Below are 27,875 nucleotides of genomic sequence, written 5' to 3' on the forward strand. Positions count from 1 at the left end.
AAATTATAATTAAGCAGTCGCATTTCATCCAATGCAACTTCCAAGACATCAACTGCAGGAACATAGAGTCCCAATATAGAGCAACCAAGGTTTAAGTGCTCAAAGGCAGTGGTGATGGAACCGTGTTCACAATAACTCAGTTCTTGTGCCACTGCTAGAACCTGCAACATGTTTCTGTTTGACTGCTCAGCATCAGCACAAATTCACATTGGAGGTTCTTCTAAAACAAACGAAAGTATATGTAGGATCAGATTTCTTGGTTTAGTTTCCAACACAAGAATTTAGGCAAGAATAAAACTCTAGATAAATTTCGTTTCTGATGATCATTACTGTTGTACATATCTGAATGTAATTAACCATACACAGATGTGCTGAACTATATCTGTTAATACCTAATTACCATATCCAACACCCATAGAAATATATGGCCAGGAATTTCTTTGTTTTTAGGCTTTCAACCTCTAAAATATATGGCATTCTAAAGCTTTAGCAATATTATAAAACACACTAAATCCCAAAATCTAGTGCTGTACTATGTACTAGTCTCTCTATGATGCAATAATTTAAATGATTATACAACTATGCAACTCTGCATATTAAGTTTAAAATAGATCCTTCTTCAAAAACTTGAGCATTTTAACATGGCTTTAAACCTGATGTGCCATTGAATTATCAGTCTTTCTTTTTTGAGATACAATTATTCAGAATCCACTGAGGCAAACATGTTTGATGGGAAAAAAGAGAAACACTTTTGTAAGCTACGTCAAAAAAATGTCAAATAAAATAAGCGCAGACACAAATAATATTCCTGACTTTGTTGGACCAATCAGATGACACTAAAGCAAAATATGGCATGTGTCCTTAAGCTTGAAACTCTTTAGAGTAATTGCTTATGAATATGACACCCATGTAACATTACAGATGCGCTTACACAAATACTTTAAAACCCAGGTATAACACAATACAGAAGTGTTTAGGACATATTTTGATGATAGTGCCAAGTGTTTGTCCAACCAGAGACAAAACACACTCATATATATATATATATATATATATATATATATATATATATATATATATATATATATATATATATATATATATATATATATATATATATATATATATATATATATATATATATATATATATATATAGGCCTACAATCAGCAGAACTCAAATCTAAGTACTGAATTTTACTGCATGTGTCCTTTCCGTGCAGTTATGCACTGGTGTGAATGAATGCAGGCTTTGGAATTAGGTCTAACTCAAGTCCTGAGAAGTAGAATGTGGAAATCACAATCGCACACGCACGCATGAACTACACTCGCTGCATACTAAGGCTATTTTGATTAACAACTAGTCATTCGAGGAACTCGGAGGCAGCATTTCAAGTTTAGGGGATCAGCTGAAGTCCTTGGGTTTGACTGTCATTCTCCATCAGCTCTGACCTCATGTTGAGGAGGCTTTAGCCCTCAAGTGTTTCAGAAGTTCTGGACAAAGGAGGTGTAAACGTGCCACAAACCTGTCGTCGGCCTGTTCTGCATGGTTTTGTTTTAATCTAGAGCTTTGTGTCAGGTGGTAATAAAAAGGGAAATGGGAAAGTCGAGCTAAACTAAAAACACGAAAAAAATCCAATGCCGCACATTACACAACATCTTTCTTGAAAGTTGCATCCAACAGTTTTTGATGGACATCTTGTAGACTTCATTCGAGCTGGTCATGAGGAGGTGCTCGAAGGGATCCAGAGGGGTCTGTGGGTTCATTGGTAGGGACTTGGCGGAGTCTCCTGTCCGGGTACTGCGCGTTGTCGAAGGCTAGACGGTGCACGGTCTGGACATGAGTCTTCAGGTTACCTTTCTGTGAGGCGCTGTAAGGACAGTATCGGCACTGGAAAGGTCGCTCACCTGAAACGGACACACAAAAAACAAGATGAGGTCAGAGCCTGGACCTGAAGGTGAGAGCGTATCCGAGGTTGGAACCAGAGAGGAGAGAGAGGTGACGTGGCTGTGATGTCGGAGGGCTGGCTTTGAGAGCGCTGCCTTCTCTTTTCAAGAGGAAAGAACAGAGGCAGGTTGGGAAGGTTTGGGGGAGGGGCCGTGGCATGATTGATGGGCTGATGACATGCCATATGGAGACGGTTGACTGTTCCCCCCGAGGGGACGTCAGCCTTTTGTTTTCTGTTTCTGTCAGCTGTTCGTACAAACACACAAACTCACAGACACAGGAATCTCTGCCTGCCTGCCTTCCCTTGAGCAATAAGACGTCATACCGACGGTACATGTCGAAAGTCTGGGCATATCAAGTTTTGCAGGGAGAGGCCAACTTGACAACCACACACAGACCTAGTTTCTCCTTCTGCCCATGTCTGTTTGGTGCTCAAGACTGGAATAATTGTCAGAGTCCCAGTTTCAGTGTTTAATTAGACTGATGTACAACGTTGTCCTCGTGCAATCACATAAAAATATCCCCCCACACCTGAGCAAAACAAATGAGTCTGCCATTCAATTTCTCCGTATTATTATTTTTGAAAAATGAATGAATTATCCACTAGGAAATAATTGTCATTCCGAGGGGCTGAAAAAGGGGTATTATCATAAATCATGCCTCATAAAAAAATGAAGACAGACACAATTAATCAGGACGATCTGAGACTGGGTTGCGCTTGCTGCCTGATAAGGTCTGCGGCACAGTAAGAGCTCATCCAGGGGCACAGTGGTTCCCTAGAGGAGTGGGAAGTGAAACCCCGATCCAAAACAGAACCCACCAAATTACATTAAAGGTTATTGTCAGAACATCACCAAGAGTGCGGCACAAATTTAATTTGACCTTTACTCTCGGCCTGCTTTTGCCATTTGTAATATGCAACACATGCAAAGGGGGTAATTCATTAAGGGTGGGCCTCCCCGCTGCAGTACTGCGCAGCTCCGGTTGTTAAGGTACAGTAGATACGAGATGCAATTCATTTGATCCCTTTTGTTTCTACAGTTTTCTGCATGGTAACAATGATGGCAGGTAGAAACTGCACATCACAGAATGAAGAAAGGTGAAGAAATGATTGACAGGACAGAAACTTTGAAAAAAAACAAGATACACACAAATAATGCAAACAACCGAACGAAAAGTGAAACATACTTGTTTGGGGGCTTCTGTAGAGGATGGACTCCAGTTCCCATGAGTCCATTGGACTCAAACATCACTGTGGGAGCAAGGTGGCCGGGTTAAAAAGAGGAAATCAAATTTAAAATGTTTGCAAAAATTGGAACTCGTTGCCTTTTTCTGTCACCCAGCAGGGTGCAAACATAAAAATCAACATTTATCCAGTTTACTTTCTAATTACATGTTCCTGGTGTAACTGTGAATGATTCATTGGTGCACATTAATGTGCCTATAAAATTGCTTTGCTTTTTGGCTGATGTCACCAAGCCCACTTCAGAAATATTAAGGCCCAATATCAATTCTAACCCTTAGCTCTTCCCCTCACCTCTACCCCTCGTTTTGTGCGTTCACATAAAGGGGTAGGGGTGTCCCAATTTTCTTTAGTTTGAAGGCGTAGGGCTAAGGGGAAGGGCTAGATAGCCCTTGAAATAGAGATTTTTCAGGACCACACTCAAAACTAAGGGGTAAGAAAATTTCACAGAATACACCATCTACAACAGCAGTATGGCTGCACATGGAAGTAAAGAGATGCACAAATTAGTATTTTTTGTCATTATAACAAAGTTTTACAACAAACAAGCATATGTTTTAAAATATTCATAACGTTGTTCGTGTTTTACCATTATGTTTTTAAAAAACTGCTAAAATAAAAAACGCTAAATTTTGCCACCTATAATCCCTAATAATAACTCTTGTATAGCAGTCCCACAACATTCTGTCACTCGATGACACTGGAATACCCTGTCAGAAAGGTCTATTGGCTGAAAATGATTTTTTTACTGTGTCTGGTATAATGTTAATGTCTTTTTTGCGTGTTTACATTGATGAATATGGCCACGGTGTAAATACACAGTACAGTTAAGATCTTATTGGCACATTATATCGTTATGATAACATGTTATTTTTGCCTTCAGTAATTTCCTGAAGATAAATACAAGGCGAAGGGGTACAAAAATAGAACTTGGATTGGGCTTAAGACAACTTTCACAACCCAGTCAGTAGAATTCCTTGTTTCTAGGTCCTGCATCAAATTACAGTAGTAAACGAGTGGCTAATTCCATTTCACATTGACGTGAATGGCGTTTTTGCCTTTCCTGGTTACTTTCAAGTCAAGTATTGAGCATCCTCAAAGCAAGAATCCATTAAAAGAGCTAAGGTGCAAGCCCAGAATCCACCCGCTCATCGAGCATTAGCTGTAAAGGCCTTGAATTAGCATCACCAGTTAGCGTGGCCGCGGTAGACAGTGAACTGAAACTACCAATTTAAAGTGACACACAGAGTTAGTGTGCATGCTAATGGAGGCCGGGGGCCCCTGCCCCACTTCATTTGGAAGCTCACACTGAAGAGAGCAATCACTGATGACGTTGATTGTAAGTCTATGTGCATAGAGAAAGAGAGCTCCATAAAATGTAGCATTTGGCCTCTGTCACTGGGGATCAGTCTGGCTATCGTGCACAATCTTCATACACTCTTCAAAAAAATCTGATCTGAGCGGACCATGCACCCCATTAAAAAGAAGAAACCGTATTTATCTGAATGATACAAGACCTTTTTATATTACTAAACAGCAGCTACTGTACATGCTAATGATGTGCAGTAGCACTTTTCCCATAGTAAACATGAGGTAAATATTCATTCCGAAGGTGATTTCAGTTTGTGCAACATGAATTGATTAATGGCAATGAAGCATAAGCCTCCAGTTCTTTAGTATTCAAAATAACGTAAACATAATAAATCCTTAATGAAGATGTGCGCCGTTTTATGTCATGTGAAAGTTTGTTGTCGAACATGAATGATGAATATAATCTTGTCTGTGATGAAATGAAAAAGACCCCCTGATTGAGTAGGTGGGTGTGTGGGTGTGCGGTTTGACGAGAAGACAAGGGCAAACTGTCACATTTTCTCAGCGAGCTTTTGACGCATATCATACTGGACTGGTGACTGCTCAGCTTATTAGCATGCACAATTACAGCTCCATAAGTGACATCTGATTAATAATGTATACAATTTTCACAGGTCAGAGTCACACGCAAATATGTTTGCGGTGGAGGAAAAAAAAAAAAGAAAGACTCCCATCCAAGGACAGAGAGCGATCACTCGTTATATACAAATGCACTTGCTGGTAAACACATGCATGCACATTTTTAAATACATATAGAAATTTTATGTGATTAAATATAAATCACTTTTCCATCATAGAAAATGTAAACACCGCAAATTATTGAATAAAATGTCTTATGGTATCATGAAAGTAATATTTATTATATTTATAGTGAATCACTGAAACGCTCTCATGTGCAATCACATTAAAATTATGTAAAAAAAAAAAGGTAAAATAACATGATTTTTTTTTCCAAATGAAAATCCTCCAAAACCTCAAGTTTTTGGTGTTCACATATGTTGGAATTTGATTTTAATGTGAAGCTTGTGTGTTTTTTAAAGGGAATTTATTAGATAAAGGGATATTTTAATTATATACAGTGCATCCGGAAAGTATTCATAGCGCTTAATTGTTTTATGTTACAGCCTTACATCAAAATGGATTACATTAATTTATTTCCCCAAAATTCAACACACAATACCGCATAATGACAATGTGAAAAAGATTTATTAAAAATAAAAAAAAACTGAAAAATCACATGTACATAAGTATTCACAGCCTTAGCTCAATAGTTTGTTGATGCCCCTTTGGCAGCAATTACAGCCTCAAGTCTTTTTGAATATGATGCCACAAGCTTGGCACATCTGTTTTTGGGAACTTTTGCCTATTCATCTTTGCAGTGCCTCTCAAGCTCTATCAGGTTGGACGGGAAGCGATGATGTACAACCGTTTTCAGATCTCTCCAGAGATGTTCAATAGGATTTAGGTCTGGGCTCTGACTGGGCCACTCAAGGACATTCACCGAGTTGTTGTGAAGCCACTCCATTGACATTTTGGCGGTGGAGTGGCTTCCGTCAGGCCACTCTATCATACAGGCCTGATTGGTGGATTGCTGCACAGATGGTTGTCCTTCTGTAAGGTTCTCCTCTCTCCACAGAAGAACGCTGGAGCTCAGACAGAGTGACCATCTGGTTATTGATCACCTCCCTGACTAAAGCCCTTCTCCCCTGATCACTCAGTTTAGATGGCCGGCCAGCTCTAGGAAGAGTCCTGGTGGTTCCAAACATCTTCCACGTACGTATGATGGAGGCCACTTTGCTCATCAGAACTTTCAGAGCAGCAGAAATTTTTCTGTAACCTTCCCCAGCCTTGTGCCTCGAGACAATCCTGTCTCGGAGGTCTACAGACAATTCCTTTGTCTTCAATCTTGCTTTGTGCTTTGACATGCACTGTCAACCCTGGGACCTTATATAGACAGGTGTATGCCTTTTCAAATCATGTCCAATCAACTGAAGTTACCACAGGTGAACTCCAATTAAGCTGCTGAAACATCTCAAGAATGTACAGAATGTACCTGAGCTCCATTTAGAGCATCACGACAAAGGCTGTGAATACTTATGTACATGTGATTTTTTAAGTTTTTACTGATATTTATTTAGTTTTTATTTTTAATAAATTTGCAACAATTTCAAAAAACCTTTTCACGTTGTCTTTATGGGGTATTGTGTGTAGAATTTTAAAGAAATAAATTAATTTAATCTATTTTGGAATAAGGCTGTAACATAAAAAATGAAGCGCTATGAATACTTTCCAGATGCACTGTAAAGTGATATTTTCATGATATTTAAAATATCTATTGCTATAATTGATAAAAATCCCATACAAATGTGACACCAAAGCAGCATTTTTAATTAGAAAAATATTTTGTGATTGGAAACACTTCTAAAAAAGCATAGATAAGTTAGTATTCCAGTTAGTAGCTTTGCAACGCTGGTGTGTATGTTTGCTTTAACTGTGTGTTTCTCACCTGTGTGTGATCTCATGTGTGTGCGGTAATGGCTGGGCTGGTTGAAGCTCTTCCTGCACACCGGACACACGTACTCCCCCTGCTGAGACCCTGACCTCGCCAACCCTACAGTTCACGCACACAGACAAAGAAAGAGAAATTAAAATAAATAGGAAAAACATGTTGGCGAACGCAAACGGAACAGAAAGAGAGGTTACGAGATGGAGACAGATACACACACACAGAGAGAGAGAGAGAGCATCATTAGTATGTTTTATGTGTCATTATGGGAGGCTACCTTCAGGGCTTGGATGGGGAGCTGTCACGACGCATCACGAGAGCATCTCCGACAGCCTGACATGAACACAGGCCCATGTGACCGCATAAATTACACTGAATTAAAAGCCTTGCCCTGTGATGTGCCCCCATCTGCGCTACCATGTCACATGTCAGGTGTGCTGCTTTCCCCTTCCTCCCTCTCTCCTTGTCTCCTTCCCTCTCGCTGCTCTTTTACTGCCCGTCGCTCTAGCTATGTCAGCCCTCGTCCGTGTGGGGGGATTCGCTCGGACACGTGTGTGCGCGTGTGTGTCAGTGAAGGACGCTGAAGTAACAGAAGCGGATGTGGAACCTGAAGCAACCAGCATCTCGTTTCCCTTCAGGGCGTTTTGAGAACACGCGCTGAAACGCTGTCCCTTTGGCTCCTGTCCGTCACCTGGCACTGGTGGTCCTACCTGCTCTGACCCCTAAGGGCCCGCTTTGTCGGTGACTGAGAGTGTTGGTGGCAGTGGTAAGCAAGGCTACGTTTAGTAAACATGAGTCCATGAGTTATTACCATACAGGAGCGACGCAACAGGAAAAGCATCGGACAGCACAAACAAAAGGAAAGTCTAATATCGGAAAGGTCACTTTATTGTATGTGACTTAAAGGGCTAAAGAGAGCGCTGATGATATCAGGCCAGACAGTTGACAGAAATTTCTGTTGTCTTTCCGCAGAACTACACTCACCGAAGCAGGCCAACTGGACCACCGCCTGGCCAAAATGTCCTCAAATGAAGTGGAACGAAAAAAATGCATTCGAAAATATTTTTCAAAGCAGCTGGTGGCTTAATTTGACTCCTTTTGCTCTTTCGCTCATTCACTCGTTGAGTTGGCTACTTTGCATATTTGTGGCGTCGAGGCACTGAAGCCCCTCAGAGAGCGCCCGGTGTGCTGTTATGATGTTTAAGGCTCGCGATGCCTCTCAGCGATAGCTGTCTGAAATGTTTTTACACACTTTTGCAGGTTACACGATGATGAAGAGATTACTCAATAGTTCCATTAACCTTTGCATATGCGCATGCTGGCACAACTGCGTGTGTGCGTGCGGGGTGCTACGTGCCATTTTAGCCCTCGCCGTTCTCATTTGTCATTTCAGCTCAGGAGTAAATGTAGTTAATGCGCCTTTGCTGAATAATTCAGGTACCATGACCTGACAACCATTTTTCAGTGTGTCAATCTTTACCTGTTTGCAGATATTGCATCGGTTGAGTGAATTTAGCATTTGAGACTGAATTCTGACTTGTAGGACAAATATAAAACATCACATTTTGGTTTATGCATCAAATTAAAAACTATAACGTGATGATATATATATATATATGTATATATATATTTATATATATATATATATATATATATATATATATATATATATATATATATATATATATATATATATATATATATATATATATATTCATTTTCTTTACGGCTTAGTCCCTTTATTAACCCGGGGTCGCCACAGCAGAATGAACCACCAACTTATCCAGCACATGTTTTACACAGCGGATGCCCTTCCAGCTGCAACCCATCTCTGGGAAACATCCATACACATTCATTCACACACATATACTACAGACAATTTAGCCAATTCACCTGTACCCCATGCACTGGGGAAACCAGTGCACCTGGAGGAAACCCACGCGAACGCAGGGAGAACATGCAACCTCCACACAGAAACGCCAACTGACCCAGCCGAGGCTCGAACCAGCGACCTTCTTGCTGTGAGGCTATATATATATATATATCAGAACTTGTACAGCCTCTTCACGCTTGTGTATTACTCAGCCCATATAGTGACAGCAGATCAATAGACTCAATACAGTTTGACAAATATTGTAGCTTTTGGACAACATAATGTACTTTTGAGGGTTTTTTAGGGGAGAATGTAGTTGGTTAGATTACATATATTCAGTTTATTTATAAGGACAGTGCCTGATTTAAATATTTATAATTTAAAAGTTGACAGAGACCGCATAATATGTCATTAGAGGAAAAAAAATCAAACTTATAATTTTAAACTACGGCTGATCAAATCATTATTAAACAACTAAGTTTCATTCTAAGTTGATCTCTCTCTTTTGTATGTTGCAGTGCTGTATTTATACCCTATAATTGTAGTGTATTGAGTGTGAGATGGGACTCACATATCAGGAATGTATGTATTTTGTGTTGTCCACTCTGTGTATAACCCTGAGTTACTTTTTGGTTGGCCATCTGTTTGTTTCTAATGAGTCTCCTGTTTTCGTTACTACAGACTAGTTCAGTAAAAAAGAAAGAAAGAAGAAATGCCTGCATGTGTTTAGCATTTTTCCTTATCACAAACATAACAGTAATCTGGTAGTGATTGCGTTGCTTTGGCTTTTTCGGGGTTAATTATTGTGATATCACGAAAACGTTTCTAGACTGATGGCATTTCATGCCATTCAGCCATATAATCCTAATATGTGAGTAAAATCTCCTGTTTTGACATCATTTTAGACATTACACTAGAGAATCATTCAAATACTTGCTCTAAAATGGCATTGGTGGATTAGCAATCGTTTCTGCTGTTCTGACGTCAGTGGCAGAAGAAAGTAGTTCCTCATACAATAGGATTTTAAGACTCTCCATGTTTGATTTTCCATTTTATTTACTCTTTGCAGTGGAACTGTTGTATAAATGCATTACCACACTTGTAGCAGTGCAAAATGGCTGTATATCATCACTGGTGGGACACTAAGGCACTCGTCGTGCGGCCTCAAGCCAACGCACCCTCCCACCAATGCCGATATACAGCCATATCGCACTGCTCGTGTGATATTGCTTATATATATATATATATATATATATATATATATATATATATATATATATATATATATATATATATATATATATATATATATATATATTAGGGAAAATTAAACAGGGGTGCTAATAATTCAGGGGGGGGGCTAATTATTCTGACTTGAACTATATATATATATATATATATATATATATATATATATATATATATATATATATATATATATATATATAGTTCTATATATAATGAATTAATAGCCCTCCTGTTTATGTTTTTCTGTTTGATGGAGAGAAGATTTTTTCAACACATTTCTAAACACAATAGTTTTAATAACTCATTTCTAATAACTGATTTATTTTATCTTTGCCATGATGACAGTAAATAATATTTTACTAGATATTTATCAAGACACTTCTTTCTATACAGCTTAAAGTGACATATAAAGGCTTAACTAGGTTAATTAGGTTAACTGGGCAGGTTAGGGTAATTAGGCAAGTTATTGTATAACGATTGTTCTGTAGACTATCAAACAAAATATATAGCTTAAAGGGGCTAATTTAAAAAAAAAATAAAAACCGCTTTCATTCTAGCCAAAACAGAAAAAAATAAGACTTTTTCCAGAAGAAAAAATATTATCAGACATACTGTGAAAATTCCCTTGCTCTGTTAAACATCATTTGGGAAATATTTAAAAACGAAAAAAAAAAAAATCAAAGGGGGGCTAATAATTATGACTTCAACTGTATATATAAAGTACACATAATGCATGCATTTACTTTAATGCTTAAAATGAATTTTGTTACAATAAAATGTAATATGGGTGAAAACATAGCATTAACATTCAGTGGGGAAAAAGAAGTATTGTAATTGTTTTTAAATTACGAGTGTTAATAAAGATTCTTTATGGAAGTATTAGATGACAGCAAAGGTTGACTAAATGAAAAAATAGGAAATTAATATGCACAATATCCAGTATGAATGAATAAATGAATGACTAATGAATGAATGAATGAACGAATGAATCAATCAATCGATCAATCGATCAATGAACAAATATTCTCTGATGTTGGCTGATAAAAACAACAAAGCACTAATTCAGTGAAAATACATGCTGGGTTTTCCGTTCCACTTAAAATCTAATTATTTTTTGGGCATGTTTTGTAAATTTTAGGGATAGTTAATTTAAAACGTAACATTTTGCCATTATTTACCCACCTTTCACTTGTAACAAACCTGCATGTTTAAGTTTATTTCCCCTGTTGAACGCAAATGAAGATATTTGGAAGAAAGCTGGAAACCAGTGGGTCTTGACTTCAATAGCATATGTTTGACGGACTATGGAAATCACAGGTTATTGGTTTCCATCTTCTTTTAAGTTCAGCAGAAAAAAAGAAACTCCTAAAAGATTGGAATTATTTGAGGGTGAATAAATATTGAGTAAAATTTCAATTTAAGATTATTCATAAACTAGCTTCAAAACAGGACATTCAAATTTTACAGTTTCCTCAGGCCTAGCCTTACTATTAGACAATGGCTATTTGAAGCTATCTAATATGCAACACCAAGCTGTAATATAAACAACGTGCTACTGACTATTTAAAAAAAGAGTGAGGAGCTGCTCAAAATTATCTATCCTATCTTCCGGTTTCTGTGAAGTGCTGTGTTTCAAGGCACTTCCATGTTTTATTTGAACTGTATAGCGTTCAACCACAACTGTAGTTCAATATGAAGGTTTCTTAATCTTGACCTGGATATGCAAATGAAGGATTTGACTTAATAAAGGTACTTCAGCATATTGCCCTACATAATTATTGAAGAGTCACAATCGGAACAGGAGAATATTGAAGTGTGTACTAACTTATTGCAAAGCCAATTCAGATCATGTCATCAGTTTCAGAAGGGGAGAAATACGCTGAAAATACACTATAAAGTAGGGCTGCGGGATTCATTGAAATTAAATTGAGATTACAATTCAGCAAAAACTGCGACATTCATGCCCGTCTTGTCAGGAAAGTATGTCTCTGTGATCAAAAGTAGATTTCTTTCTTCAGAGAGCACTCTCAGATGGAAACTCCAAATAAGTTGCAAACAAGAGATGCATGAAAACCTTAAGCCTAAAAAGCACAAGTGCTAATGCTAGCACTAGCTCCAAACCTATAGATGGCAAGCCTGAAATCATTAGGCTAAAAAGCATAACATGCTAATGCTGCCTCTGTGACAGTATGCAGGGAAGGAGACTAAAAGTTCCTATGTGATTAGCTAAGACTTGCTTCACGTGACCAAGTTAGCGTAACGAGTTTTCCAATAGCAAATAATAGCAATACAATCCTTTTCATCTCCCCCATAGTAAGAAAATCTGATTTAACTGCCTTTATTGATTCGATGTGACCAATAAACACGACTATGGAATCATCTCACAGAATTATTAATTTCAAACACTCGACTGAAGATACGAGGTGTTTTTGATAAAAACATGTTATTGAATGTGGTATTTTCACATGCTTTCAGATCAGCAGCAACGTCAACAGAGAAGATTCGTAAACAGCTGTTGAATCAGAAGGATTATCTTTGAATTTAAACATTGCAGCAATTAAATTGTCCATGATTTGTGTGTGTGTGTGTGTGTGTGTGTGTGCGTGCGTGCGTGCGTGCGTGCGTGTGTGCGTGCGTGCGTGCGTGCGTGCGTGTGTGTGTGTGTAGATTATCAGTAAAGTCTGTGTAGTAAAGCTGCTTCATTTGAAGAGAGGGGCTGGATGTTTACAGCTAATTCCTACTACAATGCACATGAAAATCGACTTTGATTAATCTTGCAGCCCTACCATAGAGGGGTGTCAATATTTAAATCCTATACACATGGTCACCATCAGTTATCCAGTCACAGTTTGTTAGTCATTTGACCATGTGAATTTCAAAACTCTTCCTGCTTATTTCATCACGTTTTATGTTACATTTGTGGGAGCATTCAGTCTGAGCCATAAAATTTGACAAATAGACAAATCCTTGTTTATGTAACAAGAGAAAGCAAGAATGCAAACAAATTAATAGGTTGGCAAATTAATTAATCATAATCAATTAATCTTGATTGTAATCCATGTGTATTGGTACAACACAATGGATCTTGTTTTGCTCAAAAAAGGTCACATACTGTAACAATCATTGTTAGGATGACATTTTTTTTTTTAAACATTTGACCACTTGAGTATTTTAAAAGCGATCCGATCAAATGTGTGTTCAACTACTTCTCGAAGTGGTTGAAAGTGGAAGCTCAAAGTGTTTGAACATCAATTTACAATAGTATTTGGCATTGTCCACTTGGGATTGGATTGACAACAATGCATCTTAAAGGGTTAGTTCACCCCCAAAAAATTACTTGTGATATTAATAACTCATCCCCATGTTGTTCCAAACCCCTGAAACCTTCATTGGTCTTCGCAATATGAGCTATATGATCTTGACTAACAAGGTAATTAATTAATTCAAAAATCTAAGTAATTTAATTAATTCAAAGTCCATTTAGGTACCAAACAACATCCCCGAAACAGACTATATGCAATCGGAATTTCAAACTATAAGAATACTTTTGTATGCACATGAAATAAAAATAATGATTATTATTATGATAATTATTCAACAAGATTCTTCTCCTCAGTGTCAGTACATTGCGCACATTCACAAGCACTGTGCAGTGATGTATTACCAAAAAGTAGGCCCACACGGAATCTTGCTTTGCTTACCAAATAAGTGGATCTAGATGGATTTGCATTGTAAACATTAAATAAAAGTTAAAAAGCTATAATTTTGTATTTAATTTATTACGTTTTTGTTACGATATTCCCAAAATAATTCTCCATAAATCCGCAGATTTTTTACAAAATTCTCAGAAAATTGTCCGCAGATTCTGTCAGGTCCCACCAATAAGTTGTTATTTTTGTTTTATGTGTGCACAAAAGTATTCTATTAGCATGACAATATTTCAGTTGTGCCATTTTGACTGTTTGGAGAATGTTATATTGTACATTTCTTGTACTTTTTGTAACTTCTGTTTGGGAACCTTGCTGTCTGTGGAGGATAAAGGATTAGGTCTAAACCACCCTCTTTTGGGACACTACAAAGTGGCCACATGCATTTGTGATTAGACTGACGAAAAGGAATGTTAATCCTTGTGTACTGTTCAAATTGACAACCCTTTCGTTATGTTCGTTGCTGTTTTTGCCCCGTGATGTCCATTGTAATGACATTTTTCGATTGCAAAGTCATGACACCATTTGGGAAGAGGTAAAATGTGTCATTTTTACTGTTCAACATTAGTTTGCATCAGCAGCATTAACCCTTTAGATAGGCCTGTGTGAAAAATAAAAAGGTTTTTATATGGAGTAAAACAGCTTTTTTGAACTGATGATCAACAGTAGAAATTGTACCTCATCCCAAAAGGAAAAAACCAACAGCAATCAGGAATGCATGACTTAATGGGGCTATGGCTTTGCAATCAGAAAATGTCATTATAATGAAAGTCAATAGGGCAAAAACTGCCACAAACATAACAAAAGGGTAGTAAATTTGCCAAGAGTGTATTATTGATTTTTTTTGTAATTTCCAAAGCATTTTCCCAAAATATGTGTCAAAATAAGTGACCAAAAATAATTTCCATTTGCTAAAACAGTGAAAGGTGTCGCCAAATTAAGACTCAAATCCACCCCAGAGTGGATGAAAACATCCCCAACAGCACATAAGATTTTATACCACGTATAAACAGAACCAATATTAGGTTGATGTGTCATTTAATTAGACCATAAATATATAAATTATTCATTGTAAAATCAAAGCTTACTTGATTAAAAAAAAAAAAAAAAACAGCATCGGATAATACTGATAAATATTTTACCTGCTTGCTCTGTCATGGCACTACTGTAGCCCCAGTGGTGGTAGAGGGCAGCAAGATCGTGAGGGTTGCAGTTCTTTAAAAAACTCAGGATGTCCGTCACACCTTCTGGACCATCAGCTGTTGACTGTCTCTTGGACTGGGAGTGAGGTGACGGGCCACACAGGCCCAGTCTGCTCCAGGGGTCATACCCAGCCACAGACGGTGTATCCTGAGCTTGAGAATCAGACTTACTGGGGGTCTGAGGAGCGTGAGCTTTGGAGCTCCTCTGATCCGAGAGGTTGTGTTTGCTAGAGAGCATAAAATGAAGTCCCTCTTGAGGTAGCAAACTATTCTCCACCACTCGGCTACCTGTCTTTGGGTTTCCAGTCTTCTGAGGACTTGCCGTGGGCCGTGAGGAGCTGTTTTGATGGACGTCTGCTTTGTGTTTACTGCCTGCCAACTCATCTGTCCTGGACTTGCTGGTTTTGTGTTTGGACGAGTGCGATGATGCCCCTGGCGCTGTGGCTGTGTGCCAGCTCTTGTTTTGCGAAGAGCTGGACTCTACAGTACTTGTCAGAGGTTTTGATTTCTTTGTCCCTCCAGGGCTGCAATCAGGTGGACTGGTTCTGTAACTTCTCATCTGAGGGAGAGACGGGCAGTCCTTACCCTCCAGAAATGGAGGTGGCCCGGTGCGTCTCTTGAAGTCAAGAAGCGTTTTGGGTCCCTTGAGGCCATTTTTTGGGGCCCACTTCGGCACCAACGTAGTGCTGTCAATTTTGTGTGCGATTCGTTGGTGGATCCAGAGAACTTCTGGATAGTGTGTTGCATAGGAGCAATAAGGGCACTGGTGTTTAACCAAATTGTTCAAAAGCATAGAAGAAACTCCTTTTTTGTTATCCACGTCCACTGACAGATTAAGCAGATTAGACTCCGCTTTATCTGTGGAGCTGCTTTCTTCCAAACCCTTGCTCTTTTCTTCCTCAGTCTTTAAAGCGGCGTCACTCAGTGCTGCCCTCTCCAGGTGAGTTGAGGTGGTGTAGGGCCAGTAGGGCTGCTGTAGAAGAGCATTTCTCAGCCTTGGGAAGCCTGTGTGATTGGCTTGGTGAGTTTGGCTTTGGCTAAGTGAGCTGGTTAAGGCATCACTCCTCTGGCCCCAGTCCCTGACTGACCCTGATTGATGCGTTTGGATATGGGCAGCGATGACTGAGGGCTCCGAGGTGCAAAAGTCACAGTGCTCACAGGTGTATGGCTTTTTATCTGTCATATAAACAAAACAAGAACAACAAAAAAATACAGAACAGTAATGAATTATCTCTGAATGCATTAAAATGATCAATCAGAATATCATTGAACAATGACATTCAAAACAATTTCAGAGTTTCACCACAAGATGGCACCACATACCCATGTACTGTAAATGTATTTCAGTATAACGTACTAATTCTTTACATAGATCTTAAATAAAGAGATATATTTACAAATTTACATTCAGTAAGGTCAAATCAAACTGATGTTAGCAGATAGTAAAAACATTTATACCAAATCAGCATATTAGAATGCTTTATGGGGAGTCATTGGTACTTAATATAGGTGAAGTAGCTAGTTATAGAGATAGATTAAAGGGATAAATTAAATTTATATATAAATAATAATGAAATAGAATAGAATAAATTATAAAAAATATGCTTAGCAACAAATAGAATAGATGAAGAAAATAGAATATGAATTGGTTAATGATACATATATTTGAAGTCAGAATTATTAGCCCCCCTGTTTATTTTTTCCCTAATTTCTTTTTAACAAACAGCACATTTTTCAGCACATTTTTAACATAATAGTTTTAATAACTTATCTCTAATAATAATAACTGATTTTATTTTTGCCATGATGACAGTAAATAATATTTTACTAGATATTTTTCAAGACACTTCTATACAGTTTAAAGTGACATTTAAAGGCTTAACTAGGTTAATTACATTAACTGGGCAGGATAGGGTAATTAGGCAAGTTATTGTATAATGATGGTTTGTTCTGTAGACTATCAGGAAAAAAATAAGCTTAAAGGGGATAATAATTTTGACTTTAAAAAGGGGTTTTAAAAATTAAAAACTGCTTTTATTGTAGCCGAGATAAAACAAATAAGACTCTGTCCAGAAAAAAAAAAAAAAAAAAAAAAAAAAAAAAAAATATATATATATATTTATTTATATATTTATATATATATTTTATATATATATTTATTTATATATATATCAGATATACTGTGAACATGTCCTTGCTCTGTTAAACATCATGTGGGAAATATTTAAAAAAGAAAAAAAATAGGAAAAAAAAAAGGGGGGGGGGGGGTGTGGGGGCTAATAATTCTGATTTCAACTGTATAATTAAAAATGTGACACGGAATTTAAAACTAAAGAGCAGGTTTACTTGTAAATGATAATGTACATACGTACATAAGGTCAATAAACATTAACTGTGGTAGAACAATCACACCAAGTTTGTTTAATAGTAGTAAAATAGAGCAACAGACTACTGGGCCTGGGAACTTTGCCTGGGACTACCTCTTCTCATCTGTCAGCAAGATGTTTGTTTACATTTAACATGTCTGCAATCTCTCAGTAGCTCTTTCTCTTTTTCTATTCTCTCTCTCAAGCCATCTGGGTTGCATTTGGTGGCTTACACTAGCTGCTGTGCAGCCTTCATTCCACCCTCTCTGGGGTTATTTTTGAGCCAATTCAGAGAGGGGGGTCCTCTGAGATAAACTTTACACAAACATAATGGCCATGACTGCATCCCTAAACTAGATTATTTTCTGCCTTTCAAACGTAAAGTTACAAGAGAATAATCTGGTCTGATTATGAATCATTTAAAGGAGATAAATAGTCTGGATTCATTCTTCAATCTTCACACCTACACAAAAATATCAGCATTGAGTGGACATCTGTTTCAACTCTTGCACAATGAAACCTCTGTGCTAGAACATTCCTTCTGTGTTAGTCTCTAAGTGGACATGTTTTATTTTAGGTGATTTTATATATGGTTTTGTATATTTATTTTACAAGATTTTATATCTACAGTGTATCTCTAGCCCATTATAAACAATTCATATCACACCCTTTATTTCACTAAATATGACGTGAGCTATCAATATTCGAGAAAGATTTAGTGCTCTGTATGGCATTTTGGCTTTGTTGAGATACCTGCCATGTACAGTAGTTTCCTGTGGTTTTAACACTGTGTTTTAAATGAAGCTCTGCACTTAGAGGAGGAAAGTGGAAAAAAAGACACAAATCTTTAGAACTTGTCTTCCTGAGACAGGAAGTCCAGAAATAGCATCATGCAAAGAGGGCTGGACAGCTACAGCCACAAGCTAAAAATGTAACAATTCAGAGCCTGGTTTTGCACTTTGATAACTAAAAATGTTCTTTAAAGATCCCACAAAGGCTGTGATCTGAGTATGGGAGGGGGGCGAGGGAGTTGTGTATCAAAGCACAGGAAACAGATGTAAAGGGCTATGAACTAGTGACACAATGTATTTTAACAAAACAATCCCAGTCCCTATAGTTATACACTTTCATCAAGTGTATTTTTTTTTATATTGAAGGTTATAATTAAAGGAATAGTTATAGGAAAGACCATATTAAAGATAAGTACTTTGTAAAAACACTACAGCGTAAATGTACATTTAGATGTGCTGCAAGATTTGTCCACAAGATGTCTCTGTCTTCCTTAACTTAAATGTAAACTGAAACAGTATATCAAATTGTGTCTAGTAAGCCAGTCAATCTCATATCTTATTCCTGGAGATCTGCCGTTAGTTCCTGATAGCATTCCTTCCAGGGATTTGCTTTTGTTCAGCTGTATTTTATTAAAAACTCCATAGGATGGTGTATCTTGAAGAGTAGGATAAGTAGTAGTATCGACAAAAGCTGAAATCAAAAGTGACTACAGCAAACCTTTAGGGAATCATCATTTCTGATTAGGTATCTGTTTACAAATTCTCGGAAGCACTGTCACACTGTTAGTGTAACTAATTCAACATGAGTATAATTAATTATAACTGTCAATTAATTATATCAACTAATCACATTTTTATGGTTCACTCAAAAAATAAATTGCAGGCAGGTGTTGAGCAGAGGTAGAACAGGAAATTAAGTATCCTGGCACAAAATACACAAAAATAAATAATAAACAAAGATATTCAAATAATAAAATTACTTTTATTTAAGCGAATTTAAACAGCTGTTCAATGTAACAATAAAACCCCTTTCAGGATTTGAGCATCCACACAGCTTTTCATTAATGATACTACCTGCTCAAAGTGTTTGTTGAAAGCTGAATGGTGGTTTATGATATGCAAACAAGTTGCACTTGAAGTTTATAACAAACTTGTGTACGATTACATAAGCTTTGAGTTTGCTTTATTTGTAAAAAAAGGAGGGATTCCCTTACCTGTGTCCCCCAAGAACCCAGCCCGTCTTTGATCCCTGAAGTGTCCTGCTGATTCTCCTGTTTTAGACGGGCTAGATGCTGTTTTCCGGAACAGTCCATTTCCACCAATGGTTTCACCCAAGCCACCATGTCTGATAAGCATGTGGATCACCATCTGTTGCTGTGTGCGGAAGCCCTTTCCACACTCCAAGCACTCTGAAGTTTTCTGGGAATTTTTACGGCTAGGGCGAGAAGTAGGGCGATACTCAGAGTCACTCAGATTTTCAGGGCTTCGCTCACCTGTTGAAACCTGGCTGTTCTTTTCTCCATTGCTGTGCTGATCTGAGATGGAGCCTTGGGTAACAGCCCCTCTCCGTTTCTTGGTTGGAATACTCACAGTGGAATCAAGTGATTTCTTCCTCTTGTCCTGTCTGAGTAAGACATACTCGCCCTTTTCCCTGTCGTATGCTACATCCGCATCAGCTAACCTTTCTTCCCAACCCTGGCTTCTTTCCGTTACCTCCACCAATTTGCCTCTAGTTGCCAGTTGCCAAGCTTGGTAGCTACTTACAGGATCAAGCTCTGGGATTCTTTTCCCTATAGTTCCCTCACTAGGGTTATCGATATTTCCTGCAGGTTTTAAGTTTAGGCATTGCAAGAAGCTTGTCTTGGTGACCGATGGAAAGTCATTTTCATTGCAGACTTTGTTTTTAAGAGGCTGTTCAATATTTCTGTGAACCTGCTCATGCAAGTGCAAGCTTTTGCGGTCATGGAAGAAATTACCACACTTGGCACAGAGTTCATACAGACACACTTCATTCACCAAGTTGGACTCGTCCTGCGCCACCTCGTTGACAGTGGCTGGAAGGTAAGAGTTACTCCTTGGTTTTACCTTAGTGTTGTGGGTCTTCATGTGACTACGTAGGAACCAGGGCTCACGAAAACGACGTCCACAGATCCGGCACCCATGATCCATACTGTTCTGATGCTTCTTCATGTGAGTTTTTAGACACCAGGCTTGGGTGAAAACCTGGTCACATTGTTCACATGGGAACTCGCCTTTACCAAGTATACAATCAGTTTCTTCACTGGTAGACACTTCTTTGGTGATAGATTCCTCATCACTTGGATGATCCTTCTCAACATGAGCCTGCAGTTGAACCTCCTGTTGTGTCTCATAAGGGCACAGTTCACAACGGAAGACCTTGTGAAGCTCCTGCATATGCTTTTCAAGCTCTGCCTGACTGCACAATCTTTTCCTGCACAGAGAGCACTGCACTGACTGTTTACCATTCTCACTAGAGGTTCTTTCCTTCTTTCCACTTTTCTTCCTCATTTTGGTTGCATCCTCACCACTCACCACCTTGTTGCAAGCTGAGGTACTCTCAGTTGGACTGGAGCAACTACCTTGATCTTCTGGCACCCCTCCTTCCTTTTCCCCTTCCTCATCTATATCTTCCTCCTCGCCCCCACCACTCTGGCTGAGACCATCCAGTTTATGGCTGCGTATGTGGGCCTTTAAGCTGCCCTTCTGGGCTGAGCGGTGCTCACAGTGAGGACATTTGTAGGGTTTCTCCCCGGTGTGCTTTCTCATGTGCTGGGACAAAGAGCTGAGGAAAGGAAAAGTTCTTCCACAGAGTTCACAAGTGTGTCCCCGGCTCTTCTTGCCATCAGGGTTGTCATGGCCACCCTTGGAGAAGGGCTCTTGTTCTGAGACTTCCGGCCTTTCCACCTCCATTTCAAGGCTTGAATTTTCCACTGAGCTGCTATCTGTTGTCCAATTTATTAGATCCTATTAAGTCTGTCTCGCCTGTAGTCATTCGGTCTGGGTAAAAGTTCTCTTTGTCAAATGTGTCATTGTTGGTAATTCTGTGTTGACAGTGTTGGTTTTGTCTGGAATATGTCTGGAGCTTTTTCTCCAATGAATCATCTTACCAGCTGAGGGTTTGCTTCATTCTGGTCACCTGAGAGGAAATGGAGACAGAAAAGCAACTAATTTGAGAACAAGACTTGCAAATTAGTAAAAAATGGGCTATTCATTAATCTATTTAGTCCATGGGAATGAACAGTTACAAGCAAATGAAGGACATGTGCATTTTTGTTTTTAAAAATTGCTGTCTGAATGAATCTTATTATAAATCATGTTCTGTTATGAATCAAGTGTTGTTTCCAAAAGCTGTAGAGATACATAGCTTTTAGAAGGAAAGAACTTAGGCCCAGTGTTTGAGACAACCCCCAGCTAACAGAGTCCTTTTATATAACGTCATCTGACAGTCTTTTGTTCAGTCCAAACTATTCGTTTAAGGCAGGATCCATACTGCATAGCTGAATACAGCGGACATAGTACATTGAGTTTTATGTTCTGCACCATTTACAAGTGAGTGGGAGAGGGACTGCTGATGTCCTCATTTAAGAGTCAGAGAGAACCACACGTCTTAAAGCATTGCTTAAACTCACAATTTACCTAACATGATTATTGTAACAAGACAATAAACAGAGATACAGTAAATTCTCTGCTCAATACAACAACAAGCAGGGTATTAATTGTTGCAAATCTACAAAAGCATACACACCCAGTCCAGAATCAGGATTTCCTGGAATTCTTTTTTGTTTTCAATCAAATCTAAACATAGCAAACATTCTTTTCATTTTGGCTTTCTTAAAAAAGGTTATGCCAGTCAATGTTTTTATTTATTCTAATAATGACCTGTGTGGTGGCTAGTTTGTGCACTTTGGGAAAGAAAAAAATACATATAATCATACAAACACTAGACTGTAGTGGACACTATAGTAGGAAACTAGTAGGAAATCGTAGGAAACTTCTCAGTAATGTTAGGAAATTTAGTCAAAAGTCTGATAAATTATTAATTTAAATGTATTAGTATTATTAATAGTTATATTTACGTAATGTTTTGATTTTTTTTATTTAATAATTACTTAAAGATTCATTGTTCATGTTTAAATAAATTTAACTTCAATTCTGTGTATCTGTATAACAGCAGATACCCACTGTGGTCGTATATTGTGACAACATGTTCCCCTATATATATGAGCAATATGACATGAGTAGCAGTGCAATATGACAGTATATCGGCACTGGTGGGAGGCATGCCTTTTAGAGCAAGTATTTAAATGATTCTCTAGCGTAATGTCTAAAGTGATGACAAAACGGGTTATGTTGCGCAGATTTTAAGATTATAAGGCTAAACGACATGAAAAACAGTCTAGAGACATCTGTCAGTATTTTTCTGTTGCAATCGGGAAATCACAATAATTAACCTCGAAAAAGCCAAAGAAAAGCAAACACCATCAGATTACTGTTGTGTTTGCGAGAAGGAAAAATAATAAACACATGCAGGCATTTCTTCTTTCTTTCTTTTCACTGAACTAGTCTGCAGTAACCAAAAAGTAACTCAGGGTTATATAAAGAGTGGCCAATACAAAATACATGCATTCCTGATATGTGAGTCCCATCTCGCACTCAATACACTATGGTATAAATACTTCACTGCAACAAAAAAAGAGAGAGATCGACTTAGAATGTCACTCATCAATTTTATAATGTTTTGATCAGCTGTAGTTTCGACATATGTCGATTTTTTTTTCTCCTCTAAGTGCTTATTATGCGGTCTCTGCCACCATTTTGTCAATAAACAATGAATGCCGACACACGGTACCTCAGAATTTATAAATATTTAAAATAGGCACTATCCGTATAAATAAATTGCATAGATGCAATCTAAACAACTACATTCTCACATAAAAAGCCTCAAAAGTACATTGTGTTGTCTAACAGCTGCAATATTTGTCAAACTGTAGTGAGTTTATTGATCTGCTGTCACTCGATGTGGGCGGAGTAATACAGAAGGGTGAGGAGGCTGTATGAGTAATGATATTGGAGATTATAGCACAGCTATCAGCCAGTCAGATTCAAGAACCAGACATAACTGTATGTATATATATATATATATATATATATATATATATATATATATATATATATATATATATATATATATATATATATATATATATATTTATTTATTTATTTATTTATTTATATGTGTATATATATAAAACTTTTTTTTTTCATGACTTTAAGGCTTCTATGGTAACTTGCCCCATCTCATCTCCCATATAATTTAGATATAATTTATTATGTATGAAAGTGTTTGGGTGAATCTTTGCCTGAAGGACAACAGTCTCAGTTATTCCTCTCTCATATTCGGTATGAGCTGTAACTGTCCGCTCAGTCCTAAATTCATTGTGCATGTGTGTGTGTGTGTGTGTGTGTGTGTGTGTGTGTGTGTGTGTGTGTGTGTGTGTGTGTGTGTGTGCTGAGGCGTAAAGACACTATTCAGTGTTGGGAAAGAGAGGGGCCAGTTGGGATGGACCCTGAGGGCCGGTCCCCTCTCTCCCTCTGTCTCTCTCTCTCTCTCTCCCTCTGTCTCTCTCTCTCTCTCTCCTGCCCTCTCTCTCTTAACAATCAATAATCCATTATATACCAACTACATTTCACCACTGGCCCAGCATCCCCCTCACACAAACACACTCATTCTAACGCACAAAAAGCACTCACCTCTCCACAGTTCATCTTTTACGGTAAGTTAACTTGCCGGGCTATAAAATAGCAGGTAAGAAATTTAAAGTGCAGATGTTTAGGAAATTGGAAGTTTTCCTAGAGGTCCCATCATCCATTTACCTCGGCTTAAATCCAGTGTTTGCCTACTTATCTGGGTTATTTCCTTTGATTATTTGATTTTGTATGTTGGGTAGCGTGTAAACAGCATAGCCACAATGACAGTGGAATTGATGAGGTGCGTAACCGCATAATAACGGAACTGAACATGCTGAGCTGGTAATGAATAGTGTTTTGCTGTTTGGCAAACCAATGAGCTGAGCATTAAATCACCATAACTAGGATACAGAGAGGTTTGGGAGATGTGTAAAGACACATTACACACACACACACACACACACACATATATATATATATATATACACGTCAGCAGTGGGGTTATTATTGAAACATGGCTGTTCTCAGAGGGCTTACCTCAGCTCTGCTGACCTACTTATCCCCAGACAGTTCATCTCATCTTGTAGCTCCATCAATGCAGGATCAGTGCATTTTTCAAATTGAGTGGTGTGTGTGTATGTGTGTCAGTGCGCGTGTGTGCACTCAAATCCTAAACCAAATTGTGCATTTTGTCCAAAGGCACAGAGACAGTTACCAACCACTAACAGGCATCAACTCTGACAAGAAGAGATGGAAGAGCTTGATTGGCTTTTGTTTTTGCTGTGATTTGACAGACAGCAGAAAAATCACTTGTTTTTTTTTTTTTTGTTTTTTTTTGTTTTTTTTTCACTTAAAACTATGACTGAAGGAATTTTTCAAGCATAACCTGTCCTAATAATCAAACAAAACAAAACTTTAGTGTGAACTGGTTTCAGGATCACAAATATATGTAACGATTCAACTTGCATCATTATTGCCAAACTCCCATAGGAACATATTGGCTATGGTCTTCCTATCTTTTTTTAAATTTGGTGGATCCCCCCAAACTACAATCTCATTGTGCCTCTCGCACCAGAACTGTCACAACAGCTCATGTCTATGCCTCCTCTGAGCGGCAGGGAGTCCAGCATGGCCATTGTTGGATGCAGGGGTCCATCCTACGCTAGAGGCCTGTCTGAAGCACGTCTGGTTGGGGAAGACAAAAGGAAGACCCTCCCGGTCCCATTTCAGAGAAGATCCTGCTTGGTACCCTCAACTGCTGATTACAGCTGCAATAAAAGGGGGACCCTTGTGTGAGTTTGCGAATACAAGCAGGAAAGCAGGTGCTGAGGCTAACATTGTCATGTTAAGTTACGGAAAATATTCTTGTGTGCACTAGAGGAGTAACTCCTCCAGGTTTGAAACCGAGGAACGAGAAAAGCCAAGGAGAAACAGGTTTAGTTGGAAATCCGACATGAAATGTCAAGTCCAGCAAAGTTGAAGTCTGTGTAATGAGGAATGCAAGTACAGATGTGGTCATACGATAAAAAACCAAACGGAGAACAGGCACAAACGTTTCCATTCAGCTGAAATGCAAAGCTTAGCGATACAGCTTGCACAGGGGTGAAGGGTGTCATTGTTCCGCAGTGTTTCTGAAATGAAGACACAATGAACACTACTTAATTGTAGCTTGTCCATGTTACATTGGCATAAAACAAGATTTACAACTTAAATCCTCCAAAAAAAAAAAAATGTTCTTATAGAGACTAAAACTTTGTCCCCTATAGAGACTACAACTCTGCCCCCAGATATGGTCACTGACAGTGGTTATGATTGGATGTTTATGATTCTGGTGGTTTCCACAGTTAGTATACAGCCACCATTCATTTCAGATTCCAGAGGAACCTTCCTACAACACGTCTGCGGTCATTACCCCTGCTTCAAATCTTAGCTGTCATTCCTAATACACTTTTGCCTTTATATATACTGCACAAAACACTTATATATACTGCACAAAGGATGTAATAACTGCAAAAATAAAATAAATAACTCAGTGATCTTAGAGGAACACTTACAGCATTATTTAAACACCATCAATCGCAAATTGTCATATAAAACCAAATGCTATACAATATATATTAAAAGATTGAAGAATAATTAGGCATTATACAACTATATTAAAATATATTTTAACTATATATTAAAACTATACAACAGTTTTGTGTGAGAAAGGAGCTACAGTATAGTACATTAAGTGCATGTTTAGATTTGCAACATCGAAATAGTAATAAAATCACTTTAAAACTCAGTTTATATTCTACATGATTTTGTTTGCTCATAACAAGTCATTTATAGTGCAAAAAACTACATTAAACAGTTTTTCTCTTACAATTATATGAGTTTTCTATTGTGCAATACAAATACTGTTGTTAAAATTTCTGAAAATGTAGTTTAGTGTTTAAAGACCTTTTAAGGTGTGTATTTATTTGTTACTATAGTATAGTATATAGTATAGTATGAGCTGTAGTAATAATCCCTAAGATAAAATAAATAAAAAAAAGAAAAACAAAATGTAATTTAGCATTAATAATATATACTTTTTATTTTTATTTGTTTTATGTTGACCATGGCACTTATTAGGGCTGCACAATATAATGTTTGAGCTATAATATCGCAATGTGAGCACCTGCAATAGTCACATCGCAGAATCTGCAATGTCATGTTTGAGATGTCATGTTCATAATTAATCAGGAATCACAGTTGAGTATCTAACTGTGTGAAAGATTTTTACTTGGATGTGTTTCTTAAGGCCTGCGACTCAAAGCAAAGATTCAAAGCAAATTAAAAACAATTTGGGCACCAGAAAATGTAGCATTTGCCACTTTCCTCTAATGGCTTATTAGCGGCCTCTCATCAACCAAGACGGTTCTTGGTTCTTGGCTCTGCTCAGTGATAGACTGATGTATGCCGACGTCTATCTAAAAAATGATAAATATATTTATTTAAAACAGGCACTATTCTTATAAATAAACTGCATAGATGCAATCTAAACAACTACATTCTAAAAAAGCCTCAAAAATACATTATGTTGTCTAACAGCTGCAATATTTGTCAAACTGTAGTGAGTTTATTGATCTGCTATCTCTTTATGTGGGCGGAGTAATACAGAAGGGTGAGGAGGCTGTATGAGTTCTGATATTGCAGAATATTGCACGGCTATCAGCCAATCAGATTCGAGAACCAGACCGAATTGATATATACTATATATGAAATATTGTAATATTTCCTTGGTCTGTTAAACATCATTTGGGAAATATTCAAAAAGAATAAATACATTTACAGCACTTACACTTACATACATACAGCTGCATATTATATGATAATTCATAACAATTGATATCAAATAATTTATAACAAATAGTTGGCAAAACAAATGGATTTATAAGTTACAATGTGACATAGATAGCACATACGTTAAATAGGAGAAAAATGCTTAATGAAAAATGTCATCTGTCCTTATTAGTACCATACTTGTTCTGTGACACATTACTGCTGGAGTAATTAAATCATAATTAAATGATCAATGATTGATTAGCAGCCATATGCTTGAGGAAACCCTTCAAAGATGAAGTTACATCCTCATGACTTCATTTACAAGCAGCATCCGCTGTTTACACACCAGCAACAACATGTGTGCCTGTAAAAACATGCTTAGGCACAAAAAAACACAAAGAAGACCAGCTTTCAGTGGAAAGAAACAGCAGCACATATACGGGCCCGTATCTGAGAGAGACACAGCCCTAAGCGAGAGCTCCATTCTTTCCCCTCCTTTCTTTTCTCTGGCTGATGAATGGCTATGGCGAATCAACTGTCTGCTCGCTTATTCAACCTGACGGCTAGTCCAGCTCAGCACAAACGCCCCATGCTCTGGAC

At 37.8% G+C, this 27,875-nt stretch overlaps 1 protein-coding gene across 3 annotated transcripts in view; it reads right to left on the minus strand.

Moving 5' to 3' along the window:
• Positions 1-1,138: 1,138 nt before the first annotated feature.
• The window catches only part of znf516 (zinc finger protein 516), a 68,886-nt gene continuing 42,149 nt past the window's right edge, over positions 1,139-27,875 (minus strand). For 2 of the 3 annotated variants that reach the window (XM_056479832.1, XM_056479833.1), the window contains exons 2-5: positions 19,469-21,411; positions 15,038-16,273; positions 7,068-7,172; positions 1,139-1,907 (exon numbers count right to left, since the gene is read on the minus strand). In XM_056479832.1, coding sequence (XP_056335807.1) covers positions 1,708-1,907; positions 7,068-7,172; positions 15,038-16,273; positions 19,469-21,185 — 3,258 coding nt within the window. In that variant the 5' untranslated portion in view covers positions 21,186-21,411 and the 3' untranslated portion in view covers positions 1,139-1,707. Of the gene's footprint in view, positions 1,908-3,135; positions 3,200-7,067; positions 7,173-15,037; positions 16,274-19,468; positions 21,412-27,875 lie in introns of all 3 variants that reach the window. The other variant, XM_056479834.1, reaches the window with a different exon arrangement.

The sequence above is a fragment of the Danio aesculapii genome, chromosome 19 (genome assembly GCF_903798145.1).
Source record: "Danio aesculapii chromosome 19, fDanAes4.1, whole genome shotgun sequence".
Lineage (NCBI taxonomy): Eukaryota > Metazoa > Chordata > Actinopteri > Cypriniformes > Danionidae > Danio > Danio aesculapii.